Genomic DNA, 23,311 nt, shown 5'->3' with positions numbered 1-23,311 from the left:
TATGATGAAACTGGCCCTCATGAGGACCACCACAGGAAAGGAAGACCCAGAGTTACCTCTGCTGCAGAGAATACGTGAAGTGTTAACTGCACCTCAGTATGCAGTCGAAATAAATGCTTCAGAGTTCAAGTAACAGACACATCTCAACATCAACTGTTCAGAGGAGACTGCGTGAATCAGAACTTTATGGTCAAATTGCTGCAAAGAAGCCACTACGACAGGACATCAATAATATAATAAGAAGAGACTGGCTTGGGCTAAACACGCGAGCAATGGATATTAGACGGAAGGTGGAAATCTGTCCTTTGGTCTGATGATTACAAATTTGAGATTTGCAGCGTCTTTGTGAGATGTGTCTTTGTGAGATGAGGAGTAGGTGATTGGATGATCTCCGCATTTGTGGATCCCACCGTGAAGCATGGAGGAGGAGGTGTGATGTTTGGGGGTGCTTTGCTGGTGACACGGTCTGTGATTTATTTAAAATTCAAGGCACACTTAACCAGCATCGCTACCACAGCATTCTGCAGCAATACACCATCCCATATGGTTTGCGCTTAGTGGGACTATCATTTGTTTTTCAACAGGACAATAACCTAACACACCTCCAGACTGTGTAAGGGCTATTTGACCGCGAAGGAGAGGGATGGAGTGCTGCATCAGATGGCCACAATCACCTGACCTCAAACCATTGAGATGGTTTGGGATGAGTTGGATCGCAGAGTGAAGGAAAAAGCAGCCAACAAGTGCTCAACATATGTGGGAACTCCTTCAAGACTGCTGGAAAAGCATTTCAGGTCAAGCTAGTTGAAAGAATGTCAAGAGAGTGCAAAGCTGTCATCAAGTCAAAGGGTGGCTACTTTGAAGAATCTAAAATAAATTGAATGTTGATTTGTTTAACACTTTCTTGGTTACTACATGATTCCATATGTGTTATTTCATAGTGTTGATGTCTTCACTATTGTTCTACAATGTAGAAAACAGACTAAACAAAGAAAAACCATTGAATGACTAGGTGTGTCCAAACTTTTGACTGGTACTGTATACCAATTGATTCTTATAGAATGTACAGTTGAAGTCGGAAGTTTACATACACGTAGGTTGGAGTGATTAAAATTAATTGTTAACAAACTATAATTTTGGCAAGTTGGTTAAGACATCTACTTTGTGCATAACACAAGTAATGTTTCCAACAATTGTTTACAGACAGATTATTTCACTCATAATTCACTGTATCACATATCCAGTGGGTCAGATGTTTACATACACTACGTTGACTGTGCCTTTAAACAGCTTGGAAAATTCCAGAAAATTATGTCATGGCTTTAGAAGCTTCTGATAGGCTAATTGACATAATTTGAGTCAATTGGAGGTGTACCTGTGGATGTATTTCAAGGCCTACCTTCAAACTCAGTGCCTCTTTGCTTGACATCATGGGGAAATCAAAAGAAATCAGCCAAGACCTCAGAAAAAAGAATTGGAGACCTCCACAAGTCTGATTCATCCTTGGGAGCAATTTCCAAACCCCTGAAGATACCACGTTCATCTGTACAAACAATAGTACGCAAGTATAAACACCATGGGACCACTCAGCCGTCATACCGCCCAGGAAGGAGACACATTCTGTCTCCTAGAGATGAACGCAGAACAAAAGCAAAGGACCTTGTGAAGATGTTGGAGAAAACAGGTACAAAAGTATCTATTTCCACAGTAAAGCAACATATGTCAACATAACCTGAAAGGCCGCTCAGCAAGGAAGATGCTCCAAAACGCCATAAAAAAAGCCAGACTACGGTTTTCAACTGCACATGGGGACAAAAATCATACAATTTGGAGAAATGTCTTCTGCTCTGATGAAACAAAAATAGAACTGTTTGGCCATAATGACCATCTTTATGTTTGGAGGAAAAAGGGGGAGGCTTGCAAGCCGAAGAACACCATCCCAAACGTGAAGCACGGGGGTGGCAGCATCATGTTGTGGGGGTGTTTTGCTGCAGGAGGGACTGGTGCACTTCACAAGATAGATGGCATCATGAGGAGGAACATTATGTGGATATACTGAAGCAACATCTCAAGACATCAGACAGGAAGTCAAAGTTTGGTTGCAAATGAATCTTCCAAATAGAAAATGACCCCAAGCCTACTTCCAAAGTTGTGGCAAAATGGCTTAAGGACAACAAAGTCAAGGTATTGGAGTGGCCATCACAAAGCCCTGACTTCAATCCTATAGAAAATATGTGGGCAGAAATGAAAAGGCGTGTGCGAGCAAGGAGGCCTACAAAACTGACTCAGTTACTCCAGATCTGTCAGGAGGAATGGGCCAAAATTCACCCAACTTATTGTGGGAAGCTTGTGGAAGGCTACCTGAAATGTTTGACCCAAGATAAACAATTTAAAGGCAATGTTACCAAATCCTAATTGAGTGTATGTAAACTTCTGACCCACTGGGAATGTGATGAAAGAAATAAAAGCTGAAATAAATAATTGTCTCTATTTTTCATTCACATTTCACATTCTTAAAATAAAGTGGTGATCCTATTTGACCTAATACAGGGAATTTTTACCTGGATTAAATTGCAGGAATTGTGCAAAACTGAGTTTAAATGTATTTGGCTAAAGTGTATGTAAACTTCCGACTTCAACTGTAGTTTTTGATAAATGCCTCATGAGCTTAAACTGTCAAACCCCATCAGAACACAAACAATAAACAATAAACATAAACAATGTAAAGCCTCAAAACATGCTTGAATCTATCATTTTTATATACTGGATAGTCAGTTCTTGCATCCTTAGCTATGTATATGAATTTGAGAGTGGTTACATTTCTCCAGCCCAATCCCTCAGCTTTTAACCAAGAAGCGGGTGTTTCAACAAAAGGCTGCTGCTTTAACGTAACTTATGTGAAGTGTAGATAAGTCCATGGGTGCTGATAGGTAGATAAACAATTGACCAGGATAGTGTTACCCTGCTTTGCCGTTTCTATGGCATGCCGAGCAGATTGTTTTCACTGTGTCTATGGTCTCTCTCTTCTCTCTCCTGTGTGTGTGTGTGTGTTTAATTGTTAATGAAGGCGCGCGCGCACAGGGCTCGTCACCTGGGTACCGTGAAAGGGGGAGGGGAGCTCATTAAGAAGACCCTCCCTCCTGGGCCGAACGGCACACACTCAGACCATGGCAACTGACCACACCATGGAGACGTGCCATGGCAACAGGATTGTCATGTTGTTACAGTATGTAAATTGGACTGGGTTTATTTTCCAGTAACTCAGTCATCAAACACCTGTAAGCCTAAACCATGTTTCATTCTCTATCATTCAGGGGACACTTATTACAGAGATGTGACTTGGTAACCTATAACGGTCACCTTTAAAATAGTTTGTGTTTTATGGAAAATTGAACATCTGTCAGTGCCAGTCGGTGCAGTTTAAGATGAGGGAGAGTAATACATATGATGAGCATGGTCTTATTTCCATTACTGCACATTGGATAACCGTCATTCATATTCCATCCAGCTCAATGTAACATCGACAGGTTTAGGCTACTACATGATACTCAACATTTCCCTATACCCACCATGAGGTTGCTACAACCTAGCCTATGAATGAAAGCTTGCAACATAGGTGCACAGGTTGAGACAAATTTGAGTAATCAAGGTGACAGACAGTGACATATTCAATATCTACCACCTTGCACACTCTTGCCTGCATCGAGCTGATCTAGGGTGTAATAGTCCAAACGTAATAGTCCAAACGAGAGTTTCTACTGGAAAAATTCAGATATTTTTATCCCTGTTTCGTTCAAGAAACATTTTTCCAACAGAATCGGCGGAATGAATCACACGCAAACACAGTTCACTTTCATAGCAGCCACATACAAACAGCATGAGCCCTTTGGTCGTTGAATAATTCCTTCTCACATCTACCCGCTCTCTTCCTCTCACCTGTTCCCTTTGCTTGTAGACTTCAGTGTACAACACATCCGATGTCTGTGACCAGGGAAAAAAACTTTCCAAGCCAAATCTTCATATCATTACCGCTAACCACTACACACAGCCTACATCGTTGTCACCATATTAGCTAACATCATAGTCAACATAATTCTATTAGCTAGACAGCAAGCAGTTTAGCAGTTCAACTGGCGGGCCCTGATGGCAATAAATTAATACAACCAAAATATTACCTTGACTTGGAAGAGTTTCAGTGTTGGATAGCCATAGCCAGCTAGCTAACATTGCATCCCCCTCTGTTTGAACCGAGTGTTTGTGTAGGCTAAACTAGCTAACTTTATTCGGTAGCTAAATAAAATAAATATAACATATAGTTAGCTCTCTCCCCCCCCCTCTCTCTCTCTCTCGCTTCTCCTTAATTTTTATAGAAATCTATTGGTTCAAAACTGTTAAATTATTGTCTTTCACTCGCGTTGTGTCAACTACACCACATTTTATGCACTGCAGTGCTAGCTAGCTATATCTTGTGCTTTCAGTACTAGATTAATTATCTGATCCTACACCATGGTACCACTATACAGAGTGCTGTTGAGGCTACTGTAGACCTTTGGTGACACGCGAATATACAGTACGAGTCAAACGTTTGGAACTAACGAGTCAAACGTTATTTGTACTATTTTCTACACTGTAGAATAATAGTTCAAAACTATGAAATAACACATATGGAATCATGCAGTAACCAAAAAAGTGTTAAACAAATCCAAATATATTATACATTTTAGATTCTTCAAAGTAGCCACCCTTTGCCTTGATGACAGCTTGCACACTCTTGGCATTCTCTCAACCAGCTTCATGAGAAATTATTTTCCAACGGTCTTGATGGAGTTCCCACATATGCTGAGCACTTGTTGGCTGCTTTTTCTTCACTCTGCGGTCCAACTCATCCCAGACCATCTCAATTGGGTTGAGGTCGGGTGATTGTGGAGGCCAGGTCATCTGATGCAGCACTCCATCACTCTCCTTCTTGGTCAAATAGCCATACACAGCCTGAAGGTGTGTTGGGTCATTGTCCTGTTGAAAAACAAATGATAGTCCCACTAAGTGCAAACCAGATGGGATGGCATATCGCTGCAAAATGCTGTGGTAGCCATGCTGGTTAAGTGTGCCTTGAATTCTAAATAAATCACAGACCGTGTCACCAGCAAAGCACCACCACACCCTCCTCCTTCATGCTTCACGGTGGGAACCACACATACGGAGATCATCCATTCACCTAATCTCTGTCTCACAAAGACACGGCGGTTGGAACCAAAAATAACAAATTTGGACTCATCAGAACATTGGACAGATTTACACCAGTCTAATATCCATTGCCCGTGTTTCTTGGCCCAAGCAAGTCTCTTCTTCTTATTGGTGTCCTTTGGTAGTGGTTTCTTTGCAGCAATTCGACCATGAAGGCCTGATTCACGCAGTCTCCTCTGAACAGTTGATGTTGAGATGTGTCTGTTACTTGAACTCTGTGAAGCCTTTACTTGGGCTGCAATCTGAGGTGCAGTTAACACTAATGAATTCATAATCTGCGCCAGAGGTAATAAAAAATAAAGTACATTACAATGATATATTTTAGTTTATGGGGACTGAATACTAAGTTAGCTACCAAGCTTGCTAGGACAGACCAGATACAACTTCAGTTAGCACTGAGGGTTGAAGTGAGAGGTGTCAAAGCCTTTGAGCCCAACAAGTGGCAGGAGTCTCTCACAGCCTACCCAACCAAAACCCAGAGGCATTTGAAGCCCCCTCCCGCTGTTCAGAGACCATCCACTGGCATTTTCTACAAGAAATCTACCTCCAGAAATAAAAGCTTCTCCCAAGTGGGTGTGACACCTACTCCCGTTGCCTACTTCACCGCTGCTTGGACTCCACCTTTCCCATCTGCCCTGGCCTGTCTCCCCCTGTCTGGTACAGGTACCCCCACCACACTCCCCCCTCTCTCCCAAGCTTTGGCTCACCTCCAGCACACACACACTGTTGAGGTGAGTGACTCGCAACTTACAATGGCTAGCCCCAAGTCGTTATATATATTTATTTTTCTCATGCATTTTGCAATTTCAACAATAAATCAACAATGCAGAGCTCTCCCTGTCCTCTGCCGTGCCTTGATTGTATTACTGCTGATGTTATCTGGAAATGTGCATGTACACCCTGGCCCATCTACTTTTGCTAGCCCCAATTCTGACTTGTGCTCTGATATCTGCTTCACTGATTTCTGCTCTCGTAAAAGCCTGGGTTTTCTGCACGTTAACACTAGAAGCTTATTACCTAAAATTGATCAATTGAAAGTGTGGGTTCACAGCTCCAATCCAGATGTGTTGGTCATTACTGAGATGTGGTTAAGGAAGAGTGTTTTGATTACTGATTTTAACCTTTCTGATTTTAACATTTTTCAGCAAAACAGATATTCCAAAGGTGGGGGAGTGGCAATCTTTTACCAACGATCAACTTCAGTGCTCGGTTGTGTCCACCAGGTCTGTCCCCAAACAATTTTATTTGCTGGTTTTAAGCGTTAAACTTTCTTTGTTGACTGTTGCTGGGTGCTATCGTCCTCCATCAGCACCGACCTGTACCCTACCTGCCATAAGCTCCCTCCTGGCCCCTTACACTAAGTCTGAATTTGTCCAGCTAGGTGACCTAAACTGGGACATGCTTAAAGCACCTGACCAAGTCCTAAAGAAATGGACTTCCTAAATATTTCTCAGATTATTGCCAATCCCACAAGGTATGACTCTAAACACACAGACAAGGCTACTCTCCTCGATGTTATCCTCACAAATAATCAATAATCAGTCTGGTGTTTTCTGTAATGACCTTGGTGATCACTGCTTTACAGCCTGTGTTTGTAATGGCTGCTCAGTGAAACGACCTGTCCTGATTTGTCATAGAAGCTTGCTAAAAAACTTTAATGAGCAGGCATTCCTTCATGAACTGGCCTCTGTAAAATGGTATAGAATCAGCTTGATCCCCTCTGATGACGCTTGGACCTTCTTTTTGTTTATATTTTCAGTGGTATTGTTAACGAACACGCCCCCATAAAGAAAAAGAGAATTAAAAACAGGTACGCCCCCTGGTTCAACCGTGATCTTGCAGTTACTCCACCTCAAAAATTGCATTTGGCGAAAGGCTCGGCACACGCATACTCAGGTTGACTGGCTCTCGTTTAGGCAAATGAGAAATAAGTGCACTCAGGCTATCCGAAAAGCCAGTTAGTTCCTTTAAGGAGCAGTTCTCTCTCTGTGGGTCTAACCAAGAAGTTCTGGAAAAAGGTTAAAGACCAGGAGATTAAACCCTCCTCCTCACAGCTGCCCATGTCCCTTAATGTTGATGATGTGGTTGTTACTGACAAGACGCACATGGCTGAGCTCTTTAATCACCACTTCATTAAGTCAGGATTCCTATTTGACTCAGCCATGCCTCCTTACCCATCCAACATTTCTAACATTCACCCCTTCTAAGGTGACTAGCCACGATGCTCCTCCCTCTTTTCCCCCCAACCCGCTACACAGTTTCTCCCTGCAGGTGGTCACTGAGTCCTAGGTGCTAAAGGAGCTCCTTAAACTTGACCCCCAAAAAAACATCCTGGTCTTTCACCTAAAATGACATACCCAAATCTAAATGCCTATAGCCCAGGACCTGAAGCAAGGATATGCATATTCTTGATACCATTTGAAAGGAAACACTTTGAAGTCTGTGGAAATGTGAAATGAATGTAGGAGAATATAACACATTAGATCTGGTAAAATATAATACCGTTTTACCGTTTTATCTGTGGATTAATTGTCAGAGTAGAGGACCTTGTGCATTTCAGGTAAAATAACAACCCAATGTTTATATCCCAACAGCAAGCTAGCTAGCTAAATTGTCATAAATGTTTAATGCTTTTCGACCTGTCCCCAAATTAATATAATTGGTTCAGAGTTTGTTTTGATAGTTTAACCTGCGTGTCCTGATCGTGTCTGGTGTGGGGGTACAAAATCAACATGCGCGCGAAGGCGCACACAGGTGCACGCGTGCGTCCGTTTTGGTCAGAATGTCAGGTTTCTTTATGTAGTGTTGTCTCTCTTGTCGTGATGTGTGTTTTGTCCTATACTTTCCTCCTCCCACAGGAGGCCTTTTGCCTTTTGTAAATATGAATTTGTTCTTAACTGACTTGCCTAGTAAAATAAAGGTTAAATAAAAATTAAATAACTCTGCGTCTTCCTTTCCTGTGGCTGTCCTCATGAGAGCCAGTTTCATCATATCGCTTGATGTTTCTTGAAATTTTCCGTATTGACTGACCTTCAGGTCTTAAAGTATGATGGACTGTCATTTCTCTTTGCTTATTTGAGCTGTTCTTGCCATAATATGGACTTGGTCTTCTACCAAATAGGGTTATCTTCTGTATACCACCTCTACCTTGTCACGACACAACTGATTGGCTCAAACGCATTAACCTTTTTGGGATAGGGGGCAGCATTTTCACTTTTGGATGAATGACATGCCCAGAGTGAACTGAGCGTCTGCTAAATGACTTAAATGTAATGTAAATGTAACTACCTCCTACTCGGTCCCAGATGCTAATATATGCATATTATTATTCGTATTGGACAGAAAACACTCTGAAGTTTCTAAAACTGGTTGAATAATGTCTGTGAATATAACATAACTCATATGTCAGGCGAAAACCTGAGAAAAATCCAACCAGGAAGTGGGACATCTGAGTTTTGTAGTTTTTCAAAGCTTGGCCTACCGAGTACACATTGAGATATGGATGAGGTTGAACTTCCTTCCACTAGATGTCAACCGTCTTTTGAAACTTGAATGAGGATTCTACTATAAAGGAGGAGCTCCCTGTTTGAGTCTGTGGTCTGGCATAGTGCCCCAGTCTCATGACGCGCGCTCCCGACAGTGTTACCTCTCGTTCCAGTGCCTTTCTGAAGACAAAGGAATTCTCCGGTAGGAACATTATTGATGTTTTATGTTAAAAACGATTGATTCCATACACCGTTTGACATGTTTCTAAAGGACTGTAACGGATCTTTTCAAGTTTTAGTCTGGATGAAATGCTCGCGCCTCATGAAGATGGATTATTGGGCTGAACACGCTAACAACGGGTGGCTATTTGAACGTAAATGATGGAACTTTATGGAACAAATCAGTCATTTATTGTCGAACTGGGATTCCTGGGAGTGATGAAGAACATCAAAGGTAATTGAATATTTATGGTGTTGTTTCTAACTTTGCTGATTCCAAAATGGCGGCTATTCCTCTGGCTGTTTTGGGTTCTGAGCGCCGTTCTCAGATTATGCTTTTTCCGTAAAGTGTTTTGAAATCTGACACAGCGGTTGCATTAACGAGAAGTCTATCTTTAATTCTGTGAATAACACTAGTATCTTTTATCAATGTTTATTATTAGTATTTCTGCAAAATCACCGGATGTTTTGGAATCAAAACATTACTGCACGTAAGGCGCCAATATAAACTGAGATTTTTGGATATAAATATGCACATTATCGAACAAAACATACCTGTATTGTGTAACATGATGTCCTATGAGTGTCATCTGATGAATATCATCAAAGGTTAGTGATTCATTTTGTCTATATTTCTGCTTTTTGTGACTCCTATCTTTGGCTGGAAAAATGGCTGTGTGTTTTTCCGACTTGGCGGTGATCTAACAATCATATGTTGTGCTTTAGCTGTAAAGCATTTTTTCAATCGGACACGATGGGTAGATTAACAAGATGTTTATCTTTCATTTGCTCTATTGGACTTGTTAATGTGTGAAAGTTACATATTTAAAAAAATATATTTTTGAATTTCCTGCGCTGCCTTTTCAGCGGAATGTTGTCGAGGTAGTACGCTCGCGAAACCCCTGCGCTAGAAAGGTTAAGAAGGAAAGAAATTCCACAAATGAACTTTTAACAAGGCACACCTGTTAATTGAAATGCATTCCAGGTGACTACCTCATGAAGCTGGTTGAGAGAATGCCAAGAGTGTGCAAAGCTGTCATCAAGGCAAAGGGTGGCTTGTTTAACACTTTTTTGGTTACTACATGTATTCCATATGTGTTATTTCATCATTTTGAGGTCTTCACTATTATTCTACAATGTAGAAAATAGTAAAAAATAAATAAAAACCCTGGAATGAGTAGGTGTGTCCAACAATTTGACTGGTACTGTATTTAGCGTAACTTTAATGTTTCACTATTTCTATGAAATTACTGAGGTAGACGGTCCTCCCCTTCCTCCTCCGAGGAGCCTCCACTGACATCTGTGCACCAAAAAAACTCCCATGTGTCAGAGTCTGACGTTGTGGTTATCCCCCAAGACTCTGGACCTATACTCCTGGCAACGTGGGTACGAATCCCATCTCAGCCCTTCCTCTTGGTTTCCCTCTGTATCGGTCTCTCCTCTACATTCCCATAAAAAAAGGAAGAAAATATATTTCAATTGTTGTTGTTGTTTTATTTAAATTGGCCATGATATAAGCTTAGTAGTGGGAGGGAAGTTGTTTTGATCTATGGAGCCCACTCACAATGTGGCCAGAGTAATTAGTGGAATTAACGTTGGGCCCATCACTCTGCTCATCAAGAGGTGCCAATGGGGAGGGCCGGCTCGTAATGAGGATGCTCGTTAGTACAATAACAATAGTGTGGACTGGAGAATCCCTCTTCTTGTCTGTCTTCGCGCTGGGAACAGGGAACGTTGTTACACTGACTGGCCAAGTGATTAGTGGTCGGCGCGACAGGGAAAATGGCGCCTCGACTCCCTGCACCTAAACACCTCACTCTGCTAGCCGCTTTACTATCCAGAAACGTCTTTTCAGTCCCCATTTTGAAACGTCTCAGTGGAGCAAGCAGTATCTGCAGGGGGTCATTGTTTCTATGTTGTAGCTACTGATTTCATAAACTGAGAATGCAACCTCTAATACCCACAACCTGCTGCTTTTTAAGGGCCTGTCCACCCCTATTCTAGAGAGCAACTTCAAGCTAAGACAACTGCGGGCCCCATTATAAAATCAGCTTGTGGGCTGGATCTGGCCCACAGGCCACCAGTTTAAGACCTGTAAACAAGCAGATACAGGAGATGGACAGTAATAAACAGATCTGTACAGCCATTAAATCCTGCATACACAATTGCCTTTGTCAATAGAAGTCTCTGTGCGTTCCCTCTCCTAATGATTAAGGTTATGATATAGGGGAGGGTAAGCTGGTCCTATATTTTATCTGAACTGTATCTGAGTTTGCTCTTATGGGGGGCTAATAGTGGGGTCTGTTTGATCAGCTTGCTGCTCGTTAATTGAGATAAGACTGCTGAAGAGGGCTCAATCATGCAATCACACTAACTGAGTCCACTAGGCTAGGGCTCTCCATTGGCTCCTGGGTCCAGCCATCTTGTGGCATAATGAGTCTTGGATATTGCTGTCCTATGCTATTTCACGCTATAATATTAGCCACAAGGCTTTTAGAGGATTTCACTGATCACTGGACTGGTCATCAGGATAATGACAAGCTGGAAAGCCTGGCATTGATAGGCCACCCTCTGTGAGGACTTGGCCATCTGTCACCAGAATCTAGAGAGAACAAATGGGGCAACCATTTTTAGACTGGGGGCTCAATGGCATCAAATGGTTAGGTTGAGAGGAAATCGATCTCCTTAATTCCTGGATACTGCATTCTCTCAATGGACACAGAAGACGTAGTCTTCAAAAAGGCTCATTAATTAATGTGAAGGACTGCATGTACAAGTGACTTGATAGTGTGTGTGTGCGCGCGCGCATATATATCTCTACTCCAGGGATTCGTTAACAAAGAAACAACAGTACTGTGGCCCTTGAGAAACCAGAGTCGTGACCTTCTGCTTTTCACCAGTAAAAGAAGAGAGAAGCTCACCTCATTCTCCACATGCCTCAGGTTGCTCTTCACCTTCAAGTAGATCTCGGCGTCTGAGTCCTCGGGGGGCTGGGGTGGCGGGTAGCCGGGGGGTGGGGGTAGTTGGGAGGGGCAGTCAGGGGAGGGGGTGGTGGAAAGGCTGGCGGGGGTGGGGGAGGCTGCGGAGTGGCAGCGTTGGTGGCGGGGTCCTTGCTGTTGGGAACTCCACCCCTTACGTCTGGGTTCAGCATGTCCATGTAGGTCTGCATGTCATTGATGGTCGACTCCGTTGGGCCTCCACCTGTGACAAGGACACGGTGGGTCAGTGGTGAGATTTCTGCCACAAAATGGCTGATGCGGCCATGGAAATAGAATTCATTGTACGGACATCCCCCATTCAAGTCGATGGGTGGATGATGGGATGACCGACAGCCCGATCTAGGAATTATATTTCAATGGACATACAGTGGCTTGTGAAAGTATTCACCCCCCTTGGCATTTTTCTTATTTTGCTGCCTTACAACCTGGAATGAAGATATATATTTTTTTTGGGGGGGGTTGTATCATTTGATTTACACAACATGCCTACCACATTGAATATGCAAAATATTTTTTCTTGTTAAACAAACAAGAAATAAGACAAAAAAAAACTAAAAACTTGAGCGTGCATATCTCAATACTTTGTAGAGCCACCTTTTAGAATAATTACAGCTGCAAGTCTCTTGGGGTGTGTCTCTATAAGCTTGGCACATCTAGCCACTGTGATGTTTGTCCATTCTTCAAGGCAAAACTGCTCTAGCTCCTTCAAGTTGAATGGGTTTCGCTGGTGTACAGCAATCTTTAAGTCATACCACAGATTCTCAATTGGATTGAGGTCTGGGCTTTGACTAGGCCATTCCAAGACATTTAAATGTTTCCCCTTAAACCACTCAAGTGTTGCTTTAGCAGTATGCTTAGGGTCATTGTCCTGCTGGAAGGTGAACCTCTGTCCCAGTCTCAAATCTCTGGAAGACTGAAACAGGTTTCCCTCAAGAATTTCCCTGTATTTAGTGTCATCCTTCCTTCAATTCTGACCAGTTTCCCCATCCCTGCTGATGAAAAATATCCCCACAGCATGATGCTGCCACCCCCATGGTTGGATGGTGGGATGGTGTTCTCGGGGTGATGAGAGGTGTTGAGTTTGCGCCAGACATAGCGTTTTCCTTGACGTCCAAAATGTTCAGTTTTAGTCTCATCTGACCAGAGTACCTATTTCCATATGTTTGGGGAGTCTCCCACATGCCTTTTGGTGAACACCAAACGTGTTTGCTTAGTTTTTTCTTTAAGCAATGGCTTTTTTCTTGCCACTCTTCCGTAAAGCCCAGCTCTGTGGAGTGTAGGGCTTAAAGTGGTCCTATGGACAGATACTCCAATCTCTGCTGTGGAGCTTTGCTGCTCCTTCAGGGTTATCTTTGGTCTCTTGTTGCCTCTCTGATTAATTCCCTCCTTGCCTGGTCCGTGAGTTTTGGTGGGCGTCCCTCTCTTGGCAGGTTTGTTGTGGTGCCATACTCTTCCTATTTTTTAATAATGGATTTAAATGGTGCTCCGTGGGATTTTCAAAGTTTCAGATATTTTTTTATAACCCAAACCTGATCTGTACTTCTCCACAACTTTGTTCCTGACCTGTTTGGAGAGCTCCTTGGTCTTCATGGTGCCACTTGCTTGGTGGTGCCCCTTGCATTATGGTGTTGCAGACTCTAGGGCCTTTCAGAACAAGTGTATACATATACTGAGATCATGTGACAGATCATGTGACACTTCAATAAAGTCCACCTGTGTGCAATCTAACTAATTATGTGACTTCTGAAGGTAATTGGTTGCACCAGATTTGATTTAAGGGCTTCATAGCAAAGGGGGTGAATACATATGCACGCAACACTTTTCCATTTTTAATTTTTTAGAATATTTTGAAACAAGTCATTTTTTTCATTTCACTGCACCAATTTTGACTATTTTGTGTATGTCCATTACATGAAATCCAAATAAAAATCTATTTAAATTACAGGTTGTAATGCAACAAAATAGGAAAAACGCCAAGGGGGATGAATACTTTTTCAAGGCACTGTAGCAAAACCCAGGCGGGGTATTACACAATATAGCTGGTGGATGATGCAAGTTTCATCTACATAATATGTCAAGTGCTTTAAGCACCTGGAAAAGTGCTAAATAATCCATTCTATTATTATGTTATGACACCCGTTTTTAAAACACTCCAACTAATCAGTCTTCAGTCTGAACCGTCATTATTTAACAACTGGTGTGCAGGGGTAGAACAAAAGCCTGCACACCCAATAGCTCTCCGGGATTACATTTGCAGACCCTTGTTCTGGAGAGTGTGCAGTGTTTTGGAATTTGGTTGATTCACAGACAGATTATTTATCCTATCTGCCACTAGAGGGTACTACTTGTATAAAGTGCTGCCGTGGCACCACACAAAAGAATGCAAACTGTTACATGGAATTTGTTCCAGTCAGATGAGCGGTTGAAGTTCCCACCATTGTTATGATAATAGCGTGCAGGGTGCATTACCCAAGCAAATATGTAATTTCATGTTTGGGACACACACACACACACACACACACACACACACACACACACACACACACACACACACACACACACACACACACACACACACGCACACACACACACTCTAAAATCATACAAAGAGTGTATTCAATAGTGTATTCGGCACAACTGCCTTGCCATAGCATGACAGACTTTTTCTTCCTGTGAAATCTGAACTATTATCTTTATCAGGGTTCAACTTCAGGAAGTTCATTTAAATAGTGTAAGTGTTTGTGTGTGCACGTGCATGCGTGTGTGTGCACGCATGTGTTTTGGCATGTTTAAGTGCCTCCATGTGTGACAAAGCGTGTGTTTGTGACTGACCAGCCGGGGCTCGCGACGATGGGGGCGAGCCGCTCCTTTTCCCTCCTGTGCTGGACTGACTGGAGTTGGCCGAGTCGTAATTGGACAGAGTGCTGGAGGGCGAGCCCATGTCGAAGTGGGCGGGTTGCTGGGCCTGCCCCGACCCCGCCGGGGGCATGGTGTTGTTGGGGGACGACAAACCTGAGTCAGGCTGCTTGTTGTACTCCAGGTCAGCCGATGGGTCTCTGGAAAGCACGCGGTGCTCCACACTCTGGAGAAAGACAACCACAATGAGGGGTTAACGAAATGGTCAACCAAGAACCTGGGGGAAAGCACCGCTAACCTAGCATGGGACTGAAAAGGAACATTTCCTGAAGAAAATGTGTGTGCTTGCTTGTCTTGAAGTAACTGGTGTTCAGTGAGGTCAAGTTCAACGTTTCAAATGTTATATATCGAAAATAATTACACAAAGCCTTATGGAAACACCGTACAATGGTTGTGCAAACATTTGGTCCTTCTGTAGCTCAGTTGGTAGAGCATGGCGCTTGTAACGCCAGGGTAGTGGGTTCGATTCCCGGGACCACCCATACGTAGAATGTATGCACACATGACTGTAAGTCGCTTTGGATAAAAGCGTCTGCTAAATGGCATATATTATTATTATTTTCTGTGCAAATCTTCAATATCAGTATCAGTTGTATCACAAATAAACATTGTGTCAAATGTGTTTAACAACCAGAGTGTGTACAGGGTCTTTACCACTCCTTAACAGGCCCCAGGTCAGTAGTCAAAACAACACCACAACAAATTACAGATGATCATCTTCAGGTGCTGACTTCTAGCTGGCACGAGCCACACAATTTAGAATCTAATGCGGCTTGAGACTGCCACTTTAAAAGTCTCGACCGCACTGACTGTCCATAATCTGTCACCTCAACGCCAAGGTAATGTTGAGGTGACATTGAGTGACAATCAGTTAGGTACTACACTTCATTGAGGAGGTGTCGGAGGGCTGCAGGTGGATGTGCCTGCTGTGTTTGATGAGCTGTGCAATCAATCAACCCAGTGAAGCTTTACCCTGGTCCCAGATCTGTTGTTAAGACAACTACTATGTTTGTCAAGGTTTGAGATGACAAGGAGTTGGCTATGCAGCACGCACATATCTTGGACTGCAGCCCCTATTGAAAAAGCTCAGTCAGAGTAGGAGTACCGATCCAAGATCAGTATCGGCATTTGTCTTATAATGAATATGATTACACGGACAAGGGTGTAACGACATCCGCCGAAGTCGGTCCCTCTCCTTGTTCGGGGCGGCATTCGGCGGTCGACGTCACCGGTCTTCTAGCCATCGCCGATCCACCTTTAATTTTCCATTTGTTTTCTCTTGTCTTCCCACACAGCTTGTTTCAATTCCATCATTACATGTTGTGTATTTAACCCTCTGTTCCCCCCCATGTCCATGTCCTTGTACGGTATTGTTTATTGTAGTGCTTGTGGACGTTATGCTGGTGTGTCACGGGTATTGTTTACCCATTGATTTAGTGTTCTGTTTACGGTGGTTTTGCTAATTAAACTGCCCCGTTGTAAATCAGTTTTTGCTCTCCTGCGCCTGACTTCTCTGCCGCCATTACGCTCCCCCTACAAAGAGTGACATGATCCTAGATCATTATATATCTTACATTTAGAAAAGAGTATAAATAAAGAAAAACCTGGAATTAGTAGGTGTGCCAAAACTTTGGACTGTGTATATACAGTGCCAGTCAAAAGTTTGGACTCACCTACTCATAGGTTTTCCTTTATTTTTACTATTTTCTACATTGTAGAATAATAGTGAAGACATCAAAACTATGAAATGACACATATGGAATCATGTAGTAACCAAAAAAAGTGTTAAACATATCCAAATATATTTGAGATTTGAGATTCTTCAAAGAAGCCTTCCTTTGCCTTGATGACAGCTTTGTACACTCTTGGTATTCTCTCAACCAGCTTCAACTGGAATTATTTTCCCAACAGTCTTGAAGGAGTTCCCACATATGCTGAGGACTTGTTGGCTGCTTTACCTTCACTCTGCGGTCCAACTCATTCATCCCAGACCATCTCAATTGGGTTGAGGTCGGGTGATTGTGGAGGCCAGGTCATCTGATACAGCACTCCATCAATCTCCTTCGTGGTCAAATAGCTCTTACACAGCCTGGAGGTGGGCATTGTCTCAGTTCACTGGTCACGATGGCAACACCCATCCGTAGCACGCGCTCCAGCAGGTGTATCTCACTGATCATCCCTAAAGCCAACACCTCATTTGGCCGCCTTTCGTTCCAGTTCTCTGCTGCCTGTGACTGAAACGAATTGCAAAAATCGCTGAATTTGGAGACTTTTATCTCCCTCACCAACTTCAAACAACTGCTATCTGATCAGCTAACCGATCGCTGCAGCTGTACATAGTCTATCGGCAAATAGCCCACCCATTTTTCCTACCTCATCCCCATACTGTTTTTATTTATTTACTTTTCTGCTCTTTTGCACACCATCTGATCATTTATCACTCCAGTGTTAATCTGCAAAATTGTAATTATTCGCCTACCTCATGCCTTTTGCACACAATGTATATCGACTCCCCCTTTTTCTTTTCCTACTGTGTTATTGACTTGTTAATTGTTTACTCCATGTGTAACTCTGTGTTGTCTGTTCACACTGCTATGCTTTATCTTGGCCAGGTCGCAGTTGCAAATGAGAACCTGTTCTCAACTAGCCTACCTGGTTAAATAAAGGTGAAAAAAAAATGGGGGAAAAAATTATCCTGTTGAAAAACAAATGATAGTCCCACTAAGCGCAAACCAGATGGGATGGCGTATCATTGGAGAATGCTGTGGTAGCCATGCCTCGAATTCTAAATAAATCACCAGCAGTGTCAACAGCAAAGCACCCCCAAACATCACACCTCCTCCTCCAGGCTTCATACATTTAAAGTCAGATTCACAATTCCTGACATTTAATCCTAGTAAAAAATTACCTGTCTTGGGTCAGTTAGGATCACCACTTAATATTAAGAATGTGAAATGTCAGAATAATAGTAGAGATAATTATTTATTTCATCACATTAACCTACACTCAATTAGCATTTGGTAGCATTGCATTAAATTGTTTAACTTGGGTCAAACGTTTTGGGTAGCCTTCCACAAGCTTCCCACAATAAGTTGGGTGAATCTTGACCCATTCCTCCTGACAAAGCTGGTGTAACTGAGTCAGATTTGTAGGCCTCCTTGCTCGCACACACATTTTCAGTTCTGCCCACAATTCTCTATGGGATTGAAGTCAGGGCTTTGTAATGGCCACTCCAATACCTTGACGTTGTTGTCCTTATGCCATTTTGCCACAACTTTGGAAGTATGCTTGGGGTCATTGTCCATTTGGAAGACCCATTTGTGAACAAACTTTAACTTCCTAACTGATGTCTTGAGATGATGCTTCAATATTTCCACATAATTTTCCTCCTCATGATGCCATCTATTTTGTGAAATGCACCAGGCCCTCCTGCAGCAAAGCACCCCCACAACATGATGCTGCCACCCCCACAACATGATGCTGCCACCCCCATGCTTCATGGTTGGGATGGTGTTCTTCGGCTTGCAAGCCTCCCCCTTTTTCCTCCAAACATAAAGATGGTCATTATGGCCAAACAATTCTATTTTTGTTTCATCAGACCAGAGGACATTTCTCCAAAAAGTATGATCTTTGTCCCCATGTGCAGTTGCAAACTGTAGTCTGGCCTTTTTATGGCGGTTTTGGAGCAGTGGCATCTTCCTTGCTGAGCGGCTTTCAGGTTATGTCAATATAGGACTCGTTTTACTGTGGATATAGATACTTTTGTATCTGTTTCCTCCAGCAACTTCACACGGTCCTTTGCTGTTGTTCTGGGATTGATTTGCACTTTTCGCACCAAAGTACGTTCATCTCTAGGAGACAGAACGCGTCTCCTTCCTGAGCAGTATGACAGCTGCGTGGTCCCATGGTGTTTATACTTGCGTACTATTGGTTGTACGTTCAGGCGTTTGGAAATTTCTCCCAAGGATGAACCAGACATGTGGAGGTGTACAATTTTTTTCTGAAGTCTTGGCTGATTTCTTTTGATTTTCCCATGATGTCAAGCAAAGAGGCACTGAGTTTGAAGGCAGGCCTTGAAATACATCCACAGGTACTCAAATTATGTCAATCACCCTATCATGACATCATTTTTCTGTAATTTTCCAAGCAGTTTAAATTCACAGTCAACTTATATGTACACTTCTGAACTACTGGAATTGTGGTACAGTGAGTTATAAGTGAAATGATCTGCTGTAAACAATTGTTGGAAAAATTACTTGTGTCATTGTCGCGTCCTGACCATAGAAAGCCTTTATTTTCTATGGTGGAGTAGGTCAGGGCGTGACTGGGGGGTACTCTAGTTTATTATTTCTATGTGAAGTCTAGTTTTTGTATTTCTATGTTGGCCTGGTATGGTTCCCAATCAGAGGCAGCTGTCTATCGTTGTCTCTGATTGGGGATCATATTTAGGTAGCCTTTTCCCACCTGTTGTTTGTGGGATCTTGTTTTTGTATTGTTGCTTTTGAGCCCTACAAGACTGTACGCTCATTTGTTTGTTACTCTTTATTGTTTTGTTGCTGGTTCACATTTAAAATAAGTTATGATGAACCCAAATGATGCTGCGCCTTGGTCTACCCATTTCGACGAGCGTTACAGTCATGCAAAAGTAGATGTCCTAACCGACTTGCCAAATCTATAGTTTGTTAACAAGAAATTTGTGGAATGGTTGAAAAACAAGTTTTAATGACTCCAACCGAAGTGTATGTAAACTCCCGACTTCAACTGTACTACCCGACTCTCAGACAATGAGAAACAAGATTCTCTGGTCTGATGAAATGAAGATTGAACTCTCTGGCCTGAATGCCAAGCGTCATGTCTGGAGGAAACCAGGGCCTGCTCATCACCTGGCCAATACCATCCCTACAGTGAAGCATGGCTGTGGCAGCATAATGCAATGGAGATGGGAGACTAGTCAGGATCGAGGGAAATATGACGGAGCAAAGTACAGAGATCCTTGATAAAAACCTGCTCAGGACCTCAGACTGGGGCGAAGGTTCAACTTCCAACAGGACAACGACCCTAACCACACAGCAAAATAGTGGGAAAATAGCGGTGCAGAGACACTCCCCATCCAACCTGAGCTTGAGAGGATCTGCAGAGAAGAATGGGAGGAACTCCCCAAATACAGGTGTGCCAGGCTTGTAGCATCATACCCAAGAGGAGTCGAGGCTGTAATCGCTGCCAATGGTGCTTCAACAAAGTACTGAATAAAGGGTCTGAATACTTATGTGAATGTATTTTTAAAATACATTTGCAAACAAATCTAAACCCGTTTTTGCTTTCTCATTATGGGGTATTCTGTGTAGAATGATGGTACACAATTGAAATACATTTTAGAATAAGGCTGTACCGTAACTAAAAGTGAAGGGGTCTGAATACATTCCGAATGCAGTGTACACTGACTGAAGTGGATCAAACATATGATGTTAATAAGGGATCGTAGCATTCAGCTGGCGTCACCTATACGGTCTATGCCATGGAGAGAGCCGGTGTTCATAATAAAATCTTGGAACAAATGAAAACGGCCTACAAATGTCAACATCCCACAGACAGTGGCGAGAACCCAACTGGCCTTGTAGTGGTGATCGTACTCTCCCCTCTTCTAAACTAGGGCTCATACCCTCTTATTGCTTTCCCATAACAAACCACGTGAACTCCTTTCACATGGAGCCTGTGATGACACAGCACTTTGTGAATGTGGGCACTGTAGCCACAGGAGCCAGCATGTCCCCCGACTGACACCGGTGTCTCCGCTAATGACAATTACTGCTATTTACCTTCTCTGCCTGGCATGGCCCTTGTGGGTGGCATGAGAAAAAATAAACACTTCTGAGACTCCCCAAGGTTTGTGGGAAACACATCTCGCCCCTCCCCCGCCCCCATTTCAATATCTCTCCCGCTCCTTCTCCTTTTGCCACTGTGTGTCCTAATGAATACATCCCGTGTCTCTCACCATGTTCTCCACATTGCGCAGGTACTTGGCACACTGGGCGTGCCCGTTGTACTCTGCCAGGTCGGCCGCGGAGAAGCCGTCCTGATCCCGTATGCCCAGGTCCACGCCGTTCACCACCAGGATCTGACAGCACTGAGAGATAGAAAGAGAGAGCGAGAGTAGGGAGAAGGAGAGTTAGACAGAAACACGAAAAAAGAGACAGAGGAAGAAAGAGACAATAAGAGAGACAAAGACAGAGAGGTCAGCTCGTCAAAAAAATAACTGTCTGGGATGTTGTAAAGAGAGAGTTCACACAACAGCTGTGAGGCGTCTAACCTAAGGAAGGGAGACAATCTCAACTTGCCGCTCTCACTTGGATAGTTTCTGGACTTGTATGAAGTTACCTGTTCGTTATTCCCATCCCCCTTGGTGTCTTGACTAGCCTCTCTCCCTTCCTACACCCTCTCGTCACATACAGTATGTCCGGGCACTGCCCTTTGACTCACCCTCCCCCTATCTTCCCCATCTTTCAAATACTTGAACTCTTCAAAAATACCTTTAAAAACAAACACCACAACACGTACGAGTCAACCAGCTAATGTCAACCGCTGCAGATTGTGATCTCTAATGGGAGTGTACTGTGTAAGCGCACGCATGCTTTACAGCCCTATATGATGTCTCAACCCATTGACCCATTGTCTTATCCCCTCCGGCGACAGATCCTGCCAGTCGCAGACCTCTGCTACAAGTGTGACATCAGCAGCCTCATAGACTTCAGGTGCCGATTGCACCATTAAGCGGGTCGTAACGATACTTCCGTTAATATACCTGTTGCACCACCTGGGTGTAAATTCAACGCCTAGTAGGGACCAGGCGTAGGGTGTGAATTTGGGCCGATCATCATGAAACGCATAAAAATCTATAGCAATCTATATTTTCAAAAGCAGGCGAGTCTCGGGTTCATATTTCACAACCTCTGCGGGCTGTTGGAGTTGCATATACGTGAGTCGATAGTAAATAATAGCCTACACTTGATTTAGGCTACATTAGCATGCTAAATATTTGTTTCTGATCAGTGATAGCTCATATATTCGTTGGCTCATCTATCACCTCCACTCATTTGCCCAGTCAGAGATCAATTAATTGATTAGGCAAGTTATGGGCTTTTGGTCGAGTAGGCTACCATGCAAGAATTTTTTTTTTTTTTTATCCACTTGTTGAGATGTGCAAACTACACAAGATGATCATGAGCACCCACCTCAACTTAACTAGGCTAGGCTGGTAACAGCCTAGTAAATGGACGCTGCCTAGAAACCATCATAATGAAGCAAATCTCATTAATGTGCATTGTTTATGCTGGACAGCTACGACTAGTCTTATTTTTGGTTAGTGCAACAGGCGTAAATTCGGATCACAAAGTCGGACGTAGCAACGCATTTAATACCAACTTTTTTTACGACCAATTGGTGCAACCGGCCCCAGTATCCCAGACTGTTCTGTGGACAAATGTCATCCACCACCTACCAACTCCCTATATACATATAACATTTTATTTGTCACATGCGCAGAATACAACAGGTGTAGTAGACCTTACAGGGAAATGCTTACTTACAAGCCCTTAACCAAAAACGCAGTTAAAAAAATAAAAATTATATGAGATAAGAAAAACAAATAATTAAAGAGCAGCAGTAAATAACAAAAGCAGGGCTATATACGGGAAGTACCGGTACAGAGTCAATGTGCGGGGGCACCGGTGTCGAGGTAAATGAGGTAATATGTACATGTAGGTAGAGTTATTAAAGAGACTATGCCGTACACACTACCCTCTGTCGTGCCTTGCGTTTGGAGGCCGAGTAGCTGCAATACCAGTCAGTGATGCAACCAGAATGCTCTTGACGGTGCAGCTGTAAAACCTTTTGAGGATCTGAGGACCCATACCAAATCTTTTCAGTCTCCTGAGGGGAAATAGGTTATTACGTGCCCTCTTCGCGACTGTCTTGGTGTGCTTGGACCATGTTAGTTTGTTGGTGATGTGGACACCTAGGAACTTGAAGCTCTCAACCTGCTCCACTACAGCCCCATCGATGAGAATGGGGGTGTGCTCGATCCTCCTTTTCCTGTAGTTCACAATCATCTCCTTTGTCTTGATCACGTTGAGGGACAGGTTGTTGTCCTTGCACCACACGGTCAGGTCTCTGACCTCCTCCCTATAGGCTGTCTCATTGTTGTCGATGATCAGGCCTACCACTGTTGTGTCATCGGCAAACTTAATGATGGTGTTGGAGTCGTGCCTGGCCATGCAGTCATGAGTGAACAGGGAGTACAGGAGGGGACTGAAGGGCCCTGAAGGGCCCCAGTGTTGAGGATCAGAGGGGCGGATGTGTTGTTACCTACCCTTACCACCTGGGGGCGACCCGTCAGGAAGTCCAGGACCTAGTTGCAGAGGGAGGTGTTTAGTCCAAGGGTCCTTAGCTTAG

The 23,311-nt window shown here is 43.2% G+C and overlaps 1 protein-coding gene across 1 annotated transcript in view; it reads right to left on the bottom strand.

Moving 5' to 3' along the window:
- espn (espin) overlaps positions 1–23,311 on the bottom strand; it is a 103,154-nt gene that overhangs the window by 52,205 nt on the left and 27,638 nt on the right. The window contains 5 exon segments of the mRNA XM_052482940.1: positions 10,913–10,933; positions 11,870–11,970; positions 11,973–12,149; positions 14,780–15,029; positions 20,856–20,987. Of these exon segments, the coding sequence (XP_052338900.1) occupies positions 10,913–10,933; positions 11,870–11,970; positions 11,973–12,149; positions 14,780–15,029; positions 20,856–20,987 (681 nt within the window).

Source organism: Oncorhynchus keta, chromosome 28, assembly GCF_023373465.1.
Source record: "Oncorhynchus keta strain PuntledgeMale-10-30-2019 chromosome 28, Oket_V2, whole genome shotgun sequence".
NCBI classification, from domain to species: domain Eukaryota; kingdom Metazoa; phylum Chordata; class Actinopteri; order Salmoniformes; family Salmonidae; genus Oncorhynchus; species Oncorhynchus keta.
This window is presented reverse-complemented; position numbering and strand designations above follow the sequence as displayed.